The sequence below is a fragment of the Cupressus sempervirens genome, chromosome 2, assembly GCF_028749045.1.
Source record: "Cupressus sempervirens isolate cs-2001-9-10 chromosome 2, ASM2874904v1, whole genome shotgun sequence".
Taxonomy (NCBI): domain Eukaryota; kingdom Viridiplantae; phylum Streptophyta; class Pinopsida; order Cupressales; family Cupressaceae; genus Cupressus; species Cupressus sempervirens.
The window spans coordinates 521,202,001-521,215,736 of NC_143119.1; the positions used below are offsets into that span (position 1 = coordinate 521,202,001).

The following is a 13,736-nucleotide window of genomic DNA, read 5'->3' on the forward strand; positions in this document are numbered from 1 at the left end:
TTAGGTGATCAAATCATTTACTTCTGAGTCTTCTCCCTTGGTAGAGCGACCAATTGAAATTCTATTGCATAGAGTCACCACCTGTTTCGAAACTCAGTGTTACATTCTTTACTTTACTATTATGCATTAAAGTTGTTTACCCGTGATGGTAAACAAAGAGTAGAGTTAAAGATCTCTATCACATCTACAAACTTTAACACTCCCTCTTAGCAAGAGAGAAATCTTTAATGAGGCAGCCACACATAGCTGCAACCAAAGATGTTAAATATATAATCTCATCATATGTTATCTCAGCATAACATAATTCACCATAGTTGCTTAATAAACACATAAAAATAGAGTCGTGGAGTCATATGCATGCCTTTCACCATACCTACTTGCACAAGGTAGAATGAAGGCTTTTATCTCAACACTTCTTCTAGAGAAGGATACATTTCCACTATGCCTACTTGTAGAGGGTGCTCCACCGTACCTACACGTAGAGGTGGAACGAGGGATTTCACTTTAGACTTCTCCCAAAGAAGAATACATTTTTCGCCATGCCTAATCACAGAGGGCATCCGCCGTACCAACTTGTAGAGGGTGGAATGAAGGCTTTCACCTCAAACTTCTCCTAGAGAAGAATTTATTAATAAATAAGATTTTCTCTTAACAAACACTCCCTCTCAATAGGGACAACTTTAATAACTGAGGTTTTCTCTTAACAAAGACCCCCTCTCAGCAGGAACAACTTTAATCATCACAATAAGATGGCTGACTATTGCATAAACTTTCAAAGGGTTGGACATCTCCCTCTGTCACGTAATTTCCCTTTGAAGCTGAATAGTCTCTCTTCAACCATGATCTTCCTCTTTTAATCAAGATAACATGCCACTAATTTTATATTGAGACTGCAAACAATGTTGCAAAATCTCTCACTATCTCATTGCATCCTACAACCAAGAGAGATTTCTAACAACTCATAAGAACCACTTATCATAGAGATCGAAGCAAAGATATACTCTCTTTCCAGTTATATACAAAGAGTATGTATCTCTTTGAAGTTTAATCTCAACACGCATACATAGAAAATGCAGCCCAGCATTCATATGAAAAAAATATATTACTCAATAAGGATGTCACCATAAAAGAAAATGAGAACTGAGATCTTCTAGAATAATCTGCCACTCTACTCACAAGCTTTTGCACAAATTCAAGTTAGTATACACGTGATGCAATCATGATCGATGACACCAAGCATTAAAACCTTTTTATATGGTTGTTCATACAAATGATCATCAGCATAGTTATCTCAGAAAACATATGGAAGCCCCTACGATGAAGCCAATCTATATTTCAAATTTTCAATAAATCTATACGCACATATGAAATATAAAGATCCAAATATGCAAAATATTTGAATAAGTGCAGTTCATCTACTGAGACCAGCATACACAAAATGATACACTGAATAAAATCTTTGTTCATACAAAGCAGTGACTGAAATGTCTTCATCCCAGCCAAAATGCTGATCCTCGACTCGAGAGAAGAAATACAAAGAATCGACAAATTTCAGATCAAGAATGCCAAAGAATAGATTGCCCACATTACATATATATCAAAGAAAACATATATCACCGCACACTGACCTTTTCCTTCAAATCTCGAGCGATTATATTATGATCAAAGCTTTATGCTCAATACATAACAGAAATATCAATAATAACATAAACAGAAAAAATAGATCTTCCAAAAACTAACGTAGAACGTATACTGGAATGGCATGGTGCTACATCAAAGAAGGAGATAGTCTTTAATTAAATATTTGCTTAAAGACATCAGACTTTTCCTCCAGATTTTTCCACACAAACTCTATATTTGAATGGAATATATGAAATCCCTCTACTATATATATATATGCTACAGATCTTGAATATCACTCTCAATACTCCAACCAACAATGCATACAAAAAATAATGAACTGACAATACTTGTGAAACACCATAGAAAACAATTTGATAACTCTTGATTCATATATCCCCTCAATTCGCATGTCATAAAAAAGGGCAGTATGAAGATGTGTATACAAGTTGCAGACATTAGGAGGCCGAAAAGACAAATATGCCATGTCACACATTGATATAAACTTTCATGATGATGTAGTTACGCACTAGAAATATAAGCACGGGAGTATGAGATAAGTATGAACAGGGCATGAACCAATAAGACACATGAACAAGAACAAATTTGCATGAACAGACCAAGACGTGCAGGTACTAAAATGCACGAAAAGAGGATGTCATCTAGAAATAATCATGAGAAAAGATTTGGAAACTATTATGCTGCAGAGACGTTATAATCCCTGTATTAGATCTTTCCATCTCCTCTTCACCTGCTTAGGCTACTTCAAAATGACCTCTACTACTTATACGGCCCCTTCTAGAGCTTATCTTCTTCGTTGATCCCTATCCATACTGGTTCCCTTATTTCATTCCTTATAGTACTTCCTCCCATTCCTTTGAAGCCTCTAGCCTTTGCCTCGGGGAACAATATCTTCAACAATTTATCTTCCTTCTTTACTTGCAATGCCCATATACCTCTACAATTCACCAGACATGGCAAGCATACAAATTCAGCAGATTCAAGAATGCTAAATGAATAGTTCGATTGAAGAACCAGAATTAAAAAAAATCCCTTCTTTCTGAACCTTGACTTCAAGCATACACTAACAATGACATCAAATTGAAGGATTTGAGATTTGAGACAGACCAAGAGTTTCTTTGATTGACTCAAAGCAGATGCCAAAAAATATGATGTGACACCTAAAAGAAAATCAAGGAGCTGAGACTCAAAAAATGCTAAAGACCATCTTCCTTATAGATGCAATAACCACGAGAAAAAATAAAATTGAAATAGTAATTGCTGACTTTAAGCCAAAGTCCATCTCTGTTAAGGATATTAAAGCACATTTAAAGCCCAATCATCGATACAAAAATAATTGTGTCATGATAATTAAAACGGTGCCAAGCCAGCAATAACATGAAGAGACAAAAAGTTATAAAAGAAACCATCATCTTTAATAAAACAATCATTAAAATAACTGACCACGATAGAAAATTTTAATGGTAGATTGAGCTCCTGCGATGCTATGTACGACAACTATCATAACCCACTCAAATAGTGAGTCTTGAGCTTGATCTTTCAAAATCCTACAATATGTAAGATCTGTGGGGGTCAGATTAGACATCCATCGGAGGCCACAAAAACTCATAAAGATACCAAGAGACATATGCATCTGATTGTAGCTGCGATATAGATAAATCTTCCAGTCTCAACTGTGAGCTTCTCACAAAGATTGTAAGGGCTCCAACTACTTAAAGATCTTAGAAATACCAACCTTTATTGAAGGCTCGATATCCAAAATTGACTGGAAAGCTGGAGGAACCCCAAAATGATAGATATGTAACACAGCGATCAGCATCCAAGCAAATTTGAAACATTGTCGCCTAACATCAAATTATTAACATCTTATATGCTGTTATACAACCTAGCTCTAATACCATGTTAATGTTTTGACCTAGAAATATAGATAAACAACAATAACAAAGCATAAACAATATGTAATTGACAGAAAACATTTACCATGGGAAAACCCTTCCACTTGAAGGGGAAAACCCAACCACACCAGCAAAATATCTCTTTTATTGATCGAGAAATGTTCATAGTACAAGGCTTTCACTTAATTGATTACAATACACTGAGTTATTACATAAATAGATTGCATTTGACTCTTCATCTTACACATGAAGGTCTCTTTAAATCCCAAATGTAAGGCCATTCTAATTTCCAAAATATACAACACTTAATATTTTCATATGCATGCCTCTTCGCATGACATATGGCACATGTCTTTTTTATATAATATTGACTTAAATATTCTCACAAATATCTCTTTCATATGAAGGTGACCATAATGGTCATAACATACATATTTCCATTTTATAAGAGCAGAGATAAATATCTCTATCACAGCTAGAAATTTCAATACATTATTCTTTATATCCATTGCTCTTAATTTGACTTTCTCTACCATGAAATGATTGGAAGAAATAATTACTTGCTTGAGCGGTGTAAATTCTACAAGTTGCACACAAGGTAAGATTTATCCACGCAGTCTCAAGTGGATATTGACTAAACCTTCTAGCATTGGTTGAGGAGTTTTTCTCTTTCCAACTCTTCCGCACTATCCAAAAATAAGCTTTTTGAAAGTCTATTGGTTGCTGTATGATGGCAGTTTAGAGTCTTTGTAAGCAGAGCCCTAAGAAATTTCTTCACTTCTGTGTGGAATCAATTTAGAATGTATGAGAAAAACCCTTCCAAACTAAAGGCATCAATCGAGAAGGACGAACAACAAACTAAGGACTTCCTCGTTCGTTCCAAATTGTTTCCTAGCTTCCACTATTTTGCTCTATAATGGGCATCCTGGAATGCCCAAAAATTGGACCAACTGCCGAAATAGATTTTTATGCAAACTGAAGATGGAACCGAAATTATTCTCAAAACGATGAAATCAAGTACAAGAAATGTATTCCAAAGGCCAAACCCCAAGGGAATGACATCTAGAATGTTACAAGAGAGGATGAATGTCCCCTATTGCCAAGAAAGATATGTGATTCACACATCCAAGCTCTTATCAAATATCATTCACAAAAATCCGATGCTCAACAATGAGACTTTCACCCTTATTTATCCTTTTCCTTCACCCTTCTAGAAGGAACTAAACCATTAATTAATTGCAAGCGCTAGAAGTGTACCCCTTCCAATAATTAATGCACTCTCTAGAAACTCCTCCCTTGCAATACAATAATTAAATGTGCTTCTAGAAAATTAAATTACTAGAGGCTTCCGCCTTTCCAATAATTAATACACTCTAGAAACTTCTCCCTTGTAATACAATAATTAATTAAATTAATTAGATATAAAGTCACCTTTTAATTTTTAATTTATTTAATGACTATAAGAAATTAATTTAATTTCCTCTTATGCTTCACTTAGACTTTGGAGAACGTGAAGGCTAAAAGATGGGGTCATTACAGTCCGCCCTCCTTGAAATTGCTTGTCCTCAAGCAATCTCAGTCCTATTTGCTATAGCACCTGCTCACTCTCCCAAGTAGCATCTTCCTCTGGCAGATATCTCCATTTGACTAAATATTCTTTAATTAACCTGCTTCGCAGAGTCCTTTCTCTAGTATCCAGAATAGCCTTAGGAATTAATACGAGCTTTCCCTCCTCATCTAATGGTGGTAATTCTGCTGAAGGCACAACTCTCTGACCGATGGCTTTCTTAAGCCTTGACACATGAAACACATTATGTATCCGACTACCTTCTGGAAGCTCAATCTCATAAGCAAACTTGCCCACCTTGCGAATCATTCTATAGGGACCATAAAACCTAGGCTTCAACTTCTCTGCTTCGCTTTTCTTGAATGATGACTGTCTGTATGGTTGTAGCCTCAGGTAAACCATATCCCCAACCTCAAAATTGCGCTCTATCCGGTGCTGGTCCGCATACAATTTCTGCTAATTTTGGGCTTGCTGTATATTCTCCTTGAGCACCCTCAAAATATCTTGACTATCCTGCAAGAAGTATTTCGCTTTGGGCACTCTACTATCCCCCAAAACTAGATCCATGAAACTAGGTGCTTCATAACCATATAGTGCCATGAATGGAGTCATCTTGATGGACATATGATAAGTGGTGTTATAACAATACTCTCCCATATGTAGCCATTTGACCCAAGCCCTCTGTTGTGCAGTCACATAGTTCCTCAGATATCTTTCCACCCATTTATTCACAATCTCTGTCTGCCCATCTGTCTGTGGATGATAACTAGTGCTAGGTGTAAGATCTGTACCACACAACCTAAATAGTTCCTGCCAAAAAGTACTCATGAATTTACTGTCCCGATCACTGACAATGAAACTAGGTAGCCCATGTAACCTAAATATCTCTCGGAAGAAAAGATTGGCCACCTGTGCTACTGTGTAAGTGGATGGAATAGCAAAGAAGTGAGCGAACTTTGTTAGCCGATCAACTATCACATAGATGCAATCTTTCGCTTGTACTCGTGGTAACCTGGTGATGAAGTCCATAGAAATACTTTTCCATTTCCTATCTGGAATGGGCAAAGGCTGTAACAACCCTGCAGGATATGTGTGCTCTCCCTTATTCTATTGGCAAATTGCACACTCCTTGACATGCTTTTGAACATCATCCTTGAGCCCTTTCCATGTAAACCACTCACGGATTTGCCTGTAGGTCTTAAAGACCCTTGGATGTCCAGCTGTAGGTGCATCGTGAAATGCCTTCAGTATAACCTCCCTAAACTGTGATGAAGGAATCAAATATATCCTACCCTGAAACTTTATCAATTCGTCCATCACCACGTAACGATCATCATGTATGGTGCCTGTAATCACTCCAGAAGCCCAAGTGTCCCTCGCATACTCTTCTATGATCTTATTTCTCCAATCTCTTGTAATCTCAGCTAGAGCACATATATGAGGTCTTCTGGATAAAGCATCTGCCACCACATTCTTCTTACCTTTGACAAACTCAATGTCAAAGTCATAGGCCTGTAACTTCGTAATCCACGTCTATTGTCTATCATTCAAATCACATTGGCTCATGAAGTATTTGATGCTATTGTGATCGGTTTTGATAACAAACTTTCCCCCAACTAGGTAGGACCGAAACTTAGCCAATGCATGCATTATAGCCAACATCTCTCGATCATAGATGGAATCATAGTTTGTAAACTCTGCAAGTACTCTCAGAGTTGTCGAGTACTCTCATTTTTTTTTGCTGGGCGAGTACTCTCAAGTTTAACTCTCGCGTATTTATAGATGTAAAAAAACGTAGGTAAAAATGTTGATGCAAGGAAAACACTAGATAAGATGCATTTTTCACATGATTTTACTGCTATAAAACTGTGTTTTCTCTATTGAGATGTCAATTTATAATTCAATACAAATTTGTAATTGAATTCTACAAAGAATATATGTTTCTTTAAGAGATTTTAAATTTTAGTACTTATCGAGTTGCCGAGTTTTTCCCGAGTTTTTGTCGAGTATATGAAGAGTTTTTGCCGAGTTGAAAATTTTGGGCTTCCCGAGTACTCTCCAAGTCCAAGTTTGCAAACTATGGATGGAATAGCTCCTTTCCACTCCACGGAGCTTCCTGCTCTAAAACCAATGGGATGCTTCTCCTGCATCAAGACCGCCCCAATCTCATCTCCTGACGCATCACAATGAAGCTCAAATGGCTTTATGAAATTTGGTAGAGCTAGTACTGGACATGATGACATCACCTTCTTGAAATGATCGAAGCTTCTTTGAGCTACCTCTGTCCATGTGAAGGCCCCTTTCCTGGTAAGGTCTGTCAAGGGTGCAGCGATCTGTGAAAATCTTTTAACAAATCTCCTGTAAAATCCACAGAGACCAGGGAATACCTTAAGCTGTGTAAGATTCGTAGTAGGTCAATCAACAATAGCCCTAATCTTTTCAGGATCTACCCGAACTCCATCTGCGCTGATGATATGCCCAAGGTATAGTAGCTCAGTCATCCCAAACTCGCACTTAGATTCCTTGGCATACAGTGACTCTTTCTCCAAAGTGGACAGCACCATCTCAAGATGTTGTAAATGCTCCTCCCAAGTCTTGCTAAAGACTAAAATGTCATCAAAGAAAATCAAGACAAATCTCCTAAGTTGCTCCCTGAATACCTGATTCATGCAACTCTGGAATGTAGCAGGGGCATTGGTTAGCCCAAATGGCATAACCAAAAACTCGAAGTGGTCATAGTGACATTGAAAAGCTGTCTTCTCAATGTCCTCCTCCCTCATCCTGATCTGATGATACCCTGACCGTAGATCAATCTTTGTAAAAAAGCATGCACTATGTAACTCATCAATCAACTCATCTATTCGTGGGATGGTATATCTGTTCTTAATGGTTTTCTTGTTTAATGCCCTGTAATCGATGCACCTGCGCATCGTCCCATCCTTCTTCTTTACCAACACTACTGCTGAAGCAAAGGCGCTCTTACTAGGCCTGATATGCCCTATTTCCAACAACTCCTTAATTGCCTTTTCTATCTCATCCTGGTTTGGCTCCCTCCTCGAGCTCAATAACATGCTCTATCCCCCTATCAAGAGGAACCCCATGCAGAATCTCGTCAAATACCTTAGTGTGCCTGTCAAGTATCTCCTAGATATCTGGTGGATGACTCTTCACCTTTGGCTCTTGTGAAGTTGGCACAGTGAAACATTTTGCTGCCCACTCTATGTTATTATGCCGAAAAGGTCTCTGCATTCTCCTCAGGGATACTACTCTGCAACTCCCATCTGAAAGTCCTCTAAGTGCAACAATTCTTCCCTCATGCTGAAACTTCATCTCCAATTTTGCTAGGTTAAGTGTGAACTCTACTAGCAAGGCCATCCATACCATGCCAAGGATGACATCATAGTCTCCCATGTCTACCACATAGAACTCATCTTCCAATTCATAGCCATCTCCAAACCTGATGTGAAGATTAGATATCTTTTGAGTGCATAATAGTTTGTCACCATTAGCTACCATAACTCTAAATCCGGCGTGCTCCTCGGTCTGTAGACCTCTCTTAGCTACCAATTGTGCGTCTATAAAATTATGTGTAGCCCCAGTGTTAATGAGTGAGATCACTTTCTGCCCTTGGATAGTACCTTTGACCTTAAATGTGATTGCCTTCTGAGCCCTAGTTAATCGTGCTAATGACTTCTCATCCTCAAGAATGCTGCTCTCCTCTGTAGTGCTATCCTCATCTGAATCAGAGTGCTGATCCTCCCTCTCTGATTGTGACTCTTCAACTGAGAAATACTCTATTTGATTTGCATTAGCCTTGAGAGGACATTTATGAGATAGATCCCAAGGCTCTCTGCAATGAAAACATAACTTCTTCTTTCTTAAATCATTCAAGGTGTCATTATCCAACTTATCTCTTTTGGGTTGAGCATCCTTGTGAAAAAGTTTTTTGTCCTTCTCCTTGTCCTTTTTCATATAAGAATCCTTGTGCTGAAATTTTCTCCTAAATGAAGAAGGTGCTAAGTCACAAGCCTTTTTAGTGGCCTCTGCAATGTAGCTGGGTCATGCCCCTTGACCCAACCTCGTAAGGGTTCTGAGAGTCCATCCATAAACAACACTACTAACCTCCTTTTTGAAATATCAGTGACCAACACAGCTAACCTCTGAAACTCACTGATATACGTCTCAACTGATCCCCATTGCTTGAGTTGTGCCAACTCTTTAAACTGTAATTTGGGATCCTTGGTATCAAATCTCTCTATGAGCTTCTCAGTGAACTCCTCGTAAGATGTGATCTGATTATGTTCCAAGGTTACCATGCCATGGTGCCACCACTCATGTGCTGGTCCATCCAAGTGAATAGCCGCATACTTTATAGCCTCCTCATCAGGGATAGGATTCAGCTGCAAGTATGTATCCATCTTCCGCACCCAAGCTCATGCGATCATCTTCCCTGAAGCATCATAATAAGGTAAAGAAAGTTTCCCAACTTTCTTTCTCAGCTCAAGGTTTTGACTTCGTTCTCCTGATCTAGGCATGTGTCTCATCCTCAGGTCCAAGTAATCTCTAAGAGAAATGTCTGCCTGAAACTTCGGTCCACTAGCCTCCCAATCCCTCTTGAACTGATCCTATAACTTTGCAATCTGCGGTTCATTAATCGGCTGAACTGGATCTCAGGGTGGGAAGGTGGGTAGAAGAGGTCTCGAGCTGGCTGTTCGAGTTGAGCATGCAACACGTCTAAAGTTATCAGCCTCATTTCCATTTTTGTCATTTCCATCATTAATGTTGTCGCGACCTCCATTATCATTGCCCCTATTATTGTTGTTTCCATTGTTGGCATCACCTGGATTAATATTGATGCCCATCTGTCTAGCTATTAACTGCAACATCATATCCATTCGCCTATTCTGCTCTTGTTGCATCATATCCATTCGCCTATTTTGCTCTCGTTGCATCCGCTGCCCCTCCTCCAATGTACCTAGTAACCTGAACATTACATTTTCTTGATCTGGACCGATATTCCTATCATCTCGGTCACCCATACCGTTGTCTTGTTCAAAGAATATCTCCTTTGTGTCTATATGACTGGATTGTATGTCCCTTTGCACGGATGAACTACCTTGTTCGTTCTGCAAGTCTGAACTCCTATTTTGTCTTGCTCTGGTATTGCAAAAATTATAAAGCCCTTGTCGCATGCTCAAACATAGATGCTGAAGATCTTCACAGGATGGTAGGACTTGTAGCTCTGATACCACTGTAATGGGCACCCTAGAAATGCCCAAAAACTGAACCAATTGCTGAAATAGATTTTTTTAATGCAAACTGAAGATGGAACTGATGCTGAAATTATATTAATTCTCAAAATAGTGAAATCAAGTACAAGAAATGTATTCCAAAGGCCAAACCCCAAGGGAATGACGTCTAGAATGTTACAAGAGAGGATGAATGTCCCCTATTGCTAAGAAAGATATGTGATTCACACATCCAAGCTCTTATCAAATGTCATTCAAAAAAATCCGATGCTCAACAATGAGACTTTCACCCCTATTTATCCTTTTCTTTCACCCTTCTAGAAGGAACTAAAACATTAATTAATTGCAAGTGCTAGAAGCTTCCCCCTTCTAATAATTAATGCACTCTCTAGAAACTCCTCCCTTGCAATACAATAATTAAATGTGCTTCTAAAAAATTAAATTACTAGAGGCTTCCTCCTTTCCAATAATTAATACACTCTAGAAGTTTCTCCCTTGTAATACAATAATTAATTAAATATAAAGTCACCTTTTAATTTTTAATTTATTTAATGACTTTATAAGAAATTAATTTAATTTCCTCTTATGCTCCACTTAGACTTTGGAGAACGTGAAGGCTAAAAGATGGCGTCATTACATGCTCTTCTTTGTCTTCTCTTGAAAAGCACAATAGAATGGAAGAAGAAAGAAATGCATGCTCACACTCTCACCAACCTTTCCTTTCTACCCCATTTTCTTGTGCACATACATGCAAAATTTCTGTTGTGGGATGATGTGAGGTGACCTTGATGTTCGGCCACTCCTCCAGAGTGCTTGTCCAACTTCCTCAGAATTTCTTTCTTCATCATAGCAAATACCAATCTAAAAGTAATTAAAATCAAATGGTATCCTTGCATATTACGGGCTTCTTTGAATAAGAAAAAAGATTTTAAAAGCACAAAGGAGAATAAAGAGATAGCCTAAGTTGAAATTTGTGTTAATTATATGTGAATATATATGAAGACTAAAAGAAACGATAAGAGTTGATATTAGTAATTTTAATAATTCAATTTTTTATTTTAATCTCTAATTTTGTTTTATCAATAAAATATAACACAACCTTAGTAAAGGTGAAATGGATGGATAGAAAACTCCCTCTAATGAACTAGAATACCAAGGGTTATTCCTCAAACATTAAAGGCGAGGAGGGTGGTAAGAGAAGAAAAGGGTTCAATAATAAGGATCCAAGTTTGCCTAGGGAAAGGAAGACATTAATCATCGATCTTATGACCTAATGACCTTGGCCACCTAGGTTGCGTTGACTCTATGATGTCAAATCTTACCAGCCCTTGAATTTGTCTTAAAACACAACTATTCAGCATCCCCCTTTCCTGGGGATACCTTCTCCCCTTCATAATGGCCACGATATTCCTACATTCGATTCCAGAACAAGTAGTTAGACCTATCACAATTTAACAAAGCATTAATAACTTTTGACTTACATCAGAATTTACTTCTACTCAATAAGAATAGTTTCAACATGTATAACATTATTAGTTTATACAATTTCATAATTAATAAGAAATAACCCATTTTAGCCTCTAAGCATAATGAAATCCACCGTTTCTATCTAAAACCATTTAGGGCACAAAATAAAACCTTTTTTTGCAAATTAAAAACCATCTAGGGCACAATTGACAAAACCAATAGTATGAATGTACAAAACCACTTAGGGCATCAAAGTTTCAAACCATTGTATAAGCAAATGTAAAATCGCTTAGGGCATTAAATGATATGCAGAAAGAAATATAGTAGTTCAAAAAGGGGTGGGACAGATGTATCCAATCTTATCCATTCAGAAATTAAATAAATATCAAACAGCTGAACTGGAACTCAAATCTGCTTCATTAACTTACCTAAGACAAGTCTCAAAGATGTGAGATGGGGACAAAGACATCTCGCAGGTCATTGAGACTTCATTTTGAGTCTCTCACATCTCCGACAGGCATCCGCTGCATAAGTCCACATCTCTTGCCCACAAAGGCCATATTAGAATAAGCCCCAAAAGTTAGAGAAACAAAGAACAAAAAGCAAAGCTCTGAATGGGATCTCAACAAGTGCAGACAAGGTTGTAAACCTTTTTATTTCATTTCACTTTTACTCTTTTAAATAATTTGTGCACTGAAACCATGATGCATCAAAAAAAATTTTAAAAATATATTTTGTATCTACCTATCTATCTACATCTCTGTGTGTGTGTATTCCCATTTGTTGTCTTTAAGTATATCTGTACTTATTTTCTGAAAACTGGTGGCCCCATCTCAAAGTATCTCATTAGAGTTTAGATATGCGTATGTGCTTTCCTTCTCTTGCCACCCCTTCTCAGAAGTTTGTTGTAAGGATGTTCAATACTTTCTTCTATATCATTCGAATTGAATTTTCTGTTTCTATTATTTACCATTTATCTGATGACATTATTAATTCCCAAAGGTCTGAATGTTATTGCCTCACATGGAACACATTGACCCTATATCTCATAAAATTTCCTGTAATTTATATTTACAGGAAAGATAGCTGTAATTGGTGGTTGCCGTGAGTATACTGGGGCTCCTTATTTTGCAGCAATCTCAGCCTTGAAGATAGTTAAGTATTTCTGGTTATCGCCCTTCTTAATGTTTTAATTCATTTTCCTATCTAAAAATGCACCAAGCATTAAGATATGCTCATTTCTTATTATATTATTGTGATCAAAATAATTTACACGATTATTTGCCTTTTATGGAGGCCATAAATCTGTTTCTCTTGGTCTCTGTGTTGATACAGGGTGCAGATTTATCTCATGTCTTTTGTACTCGAGAGGCAGCAATAGTTATTAAGAGCTACAGCCCTGAGTTGATTGTGCATCCTGTTCTAGAAGAGTCTTATAGCATCGAGTGTGTTTTTGCTGCTGTCTTTCTTTCATTTGATGCCTCTATTAAATGATCCTTTCCTTCCTCTAATTAAGTCTATAGAATTTATAAATTGTTTATTGAGCTACTTTTGTATCTGAGGTATTACTTGCCATGCTAGATGCAAGTTCACTATTTCTTTATAAGAGAAATATGTTGGCATTTAAAAAACAAATATTGATGCTAATTTTCCTTTTTTTAATGAATCTTGAAACTATTTGAATTTTGTCATCTAGATTCTTGCCTGTGAGAGAACAGTGATATCTATTGATAAACAAGTAGTTGCCTAAACTAATGTATAGCTAACATTGTGGCAGAGTTGATGATAAAGAATCTGTTCGCAACAAAGTTCTTTCAGATGTCAGCAAATGGATTGAACGATTTGATTGCATTGTTGTTGGACCCGGCCTTGGCAGGGATCCATTTCTTCTGGTATGTAATGTTCTTACTTGTTGTG

General features: G+C 37.4%; 1 protein-coding gene across 9 annotated transcripts in view; it reads left to right on the forward strand.

Annotated features, from left to right (window-relative positions):
- LOC149573244 (ATP-dependent (S)-NAD(P)H-hydrate dehydratase-like) overlaps window positions 1-13,736 on the forward strand; it is a 179,978-nt gene that overhangs the window by 28,420 nt on the left and 137,822 nt on the right. For all 9 annotated transcript variants that reach the window (XR_016360073.1, XM_089814444.1, XM_089814442.1 and 6 more), the window contains exons 3-5: window positions 12,897-12,973; window positions 13,155-13,264; window positions 13,597-13,711. Coding sequence is in view for 8 of the 9 variants with exons in the window: in XM_089814444.1 (XP_089670570.1) it covers window positions 12,897-12,973; window positions 13,155-13,264; window positions 13,597-13,711 (302 nt within the window). In the remaining variant the exon portion in view is untranslated. The remainder of the gene's footprint in view (window positions 1-12,896; window positions 12,974-13,154; window positions 13,265-13,596; window positions 13,712-13,736) is intronic.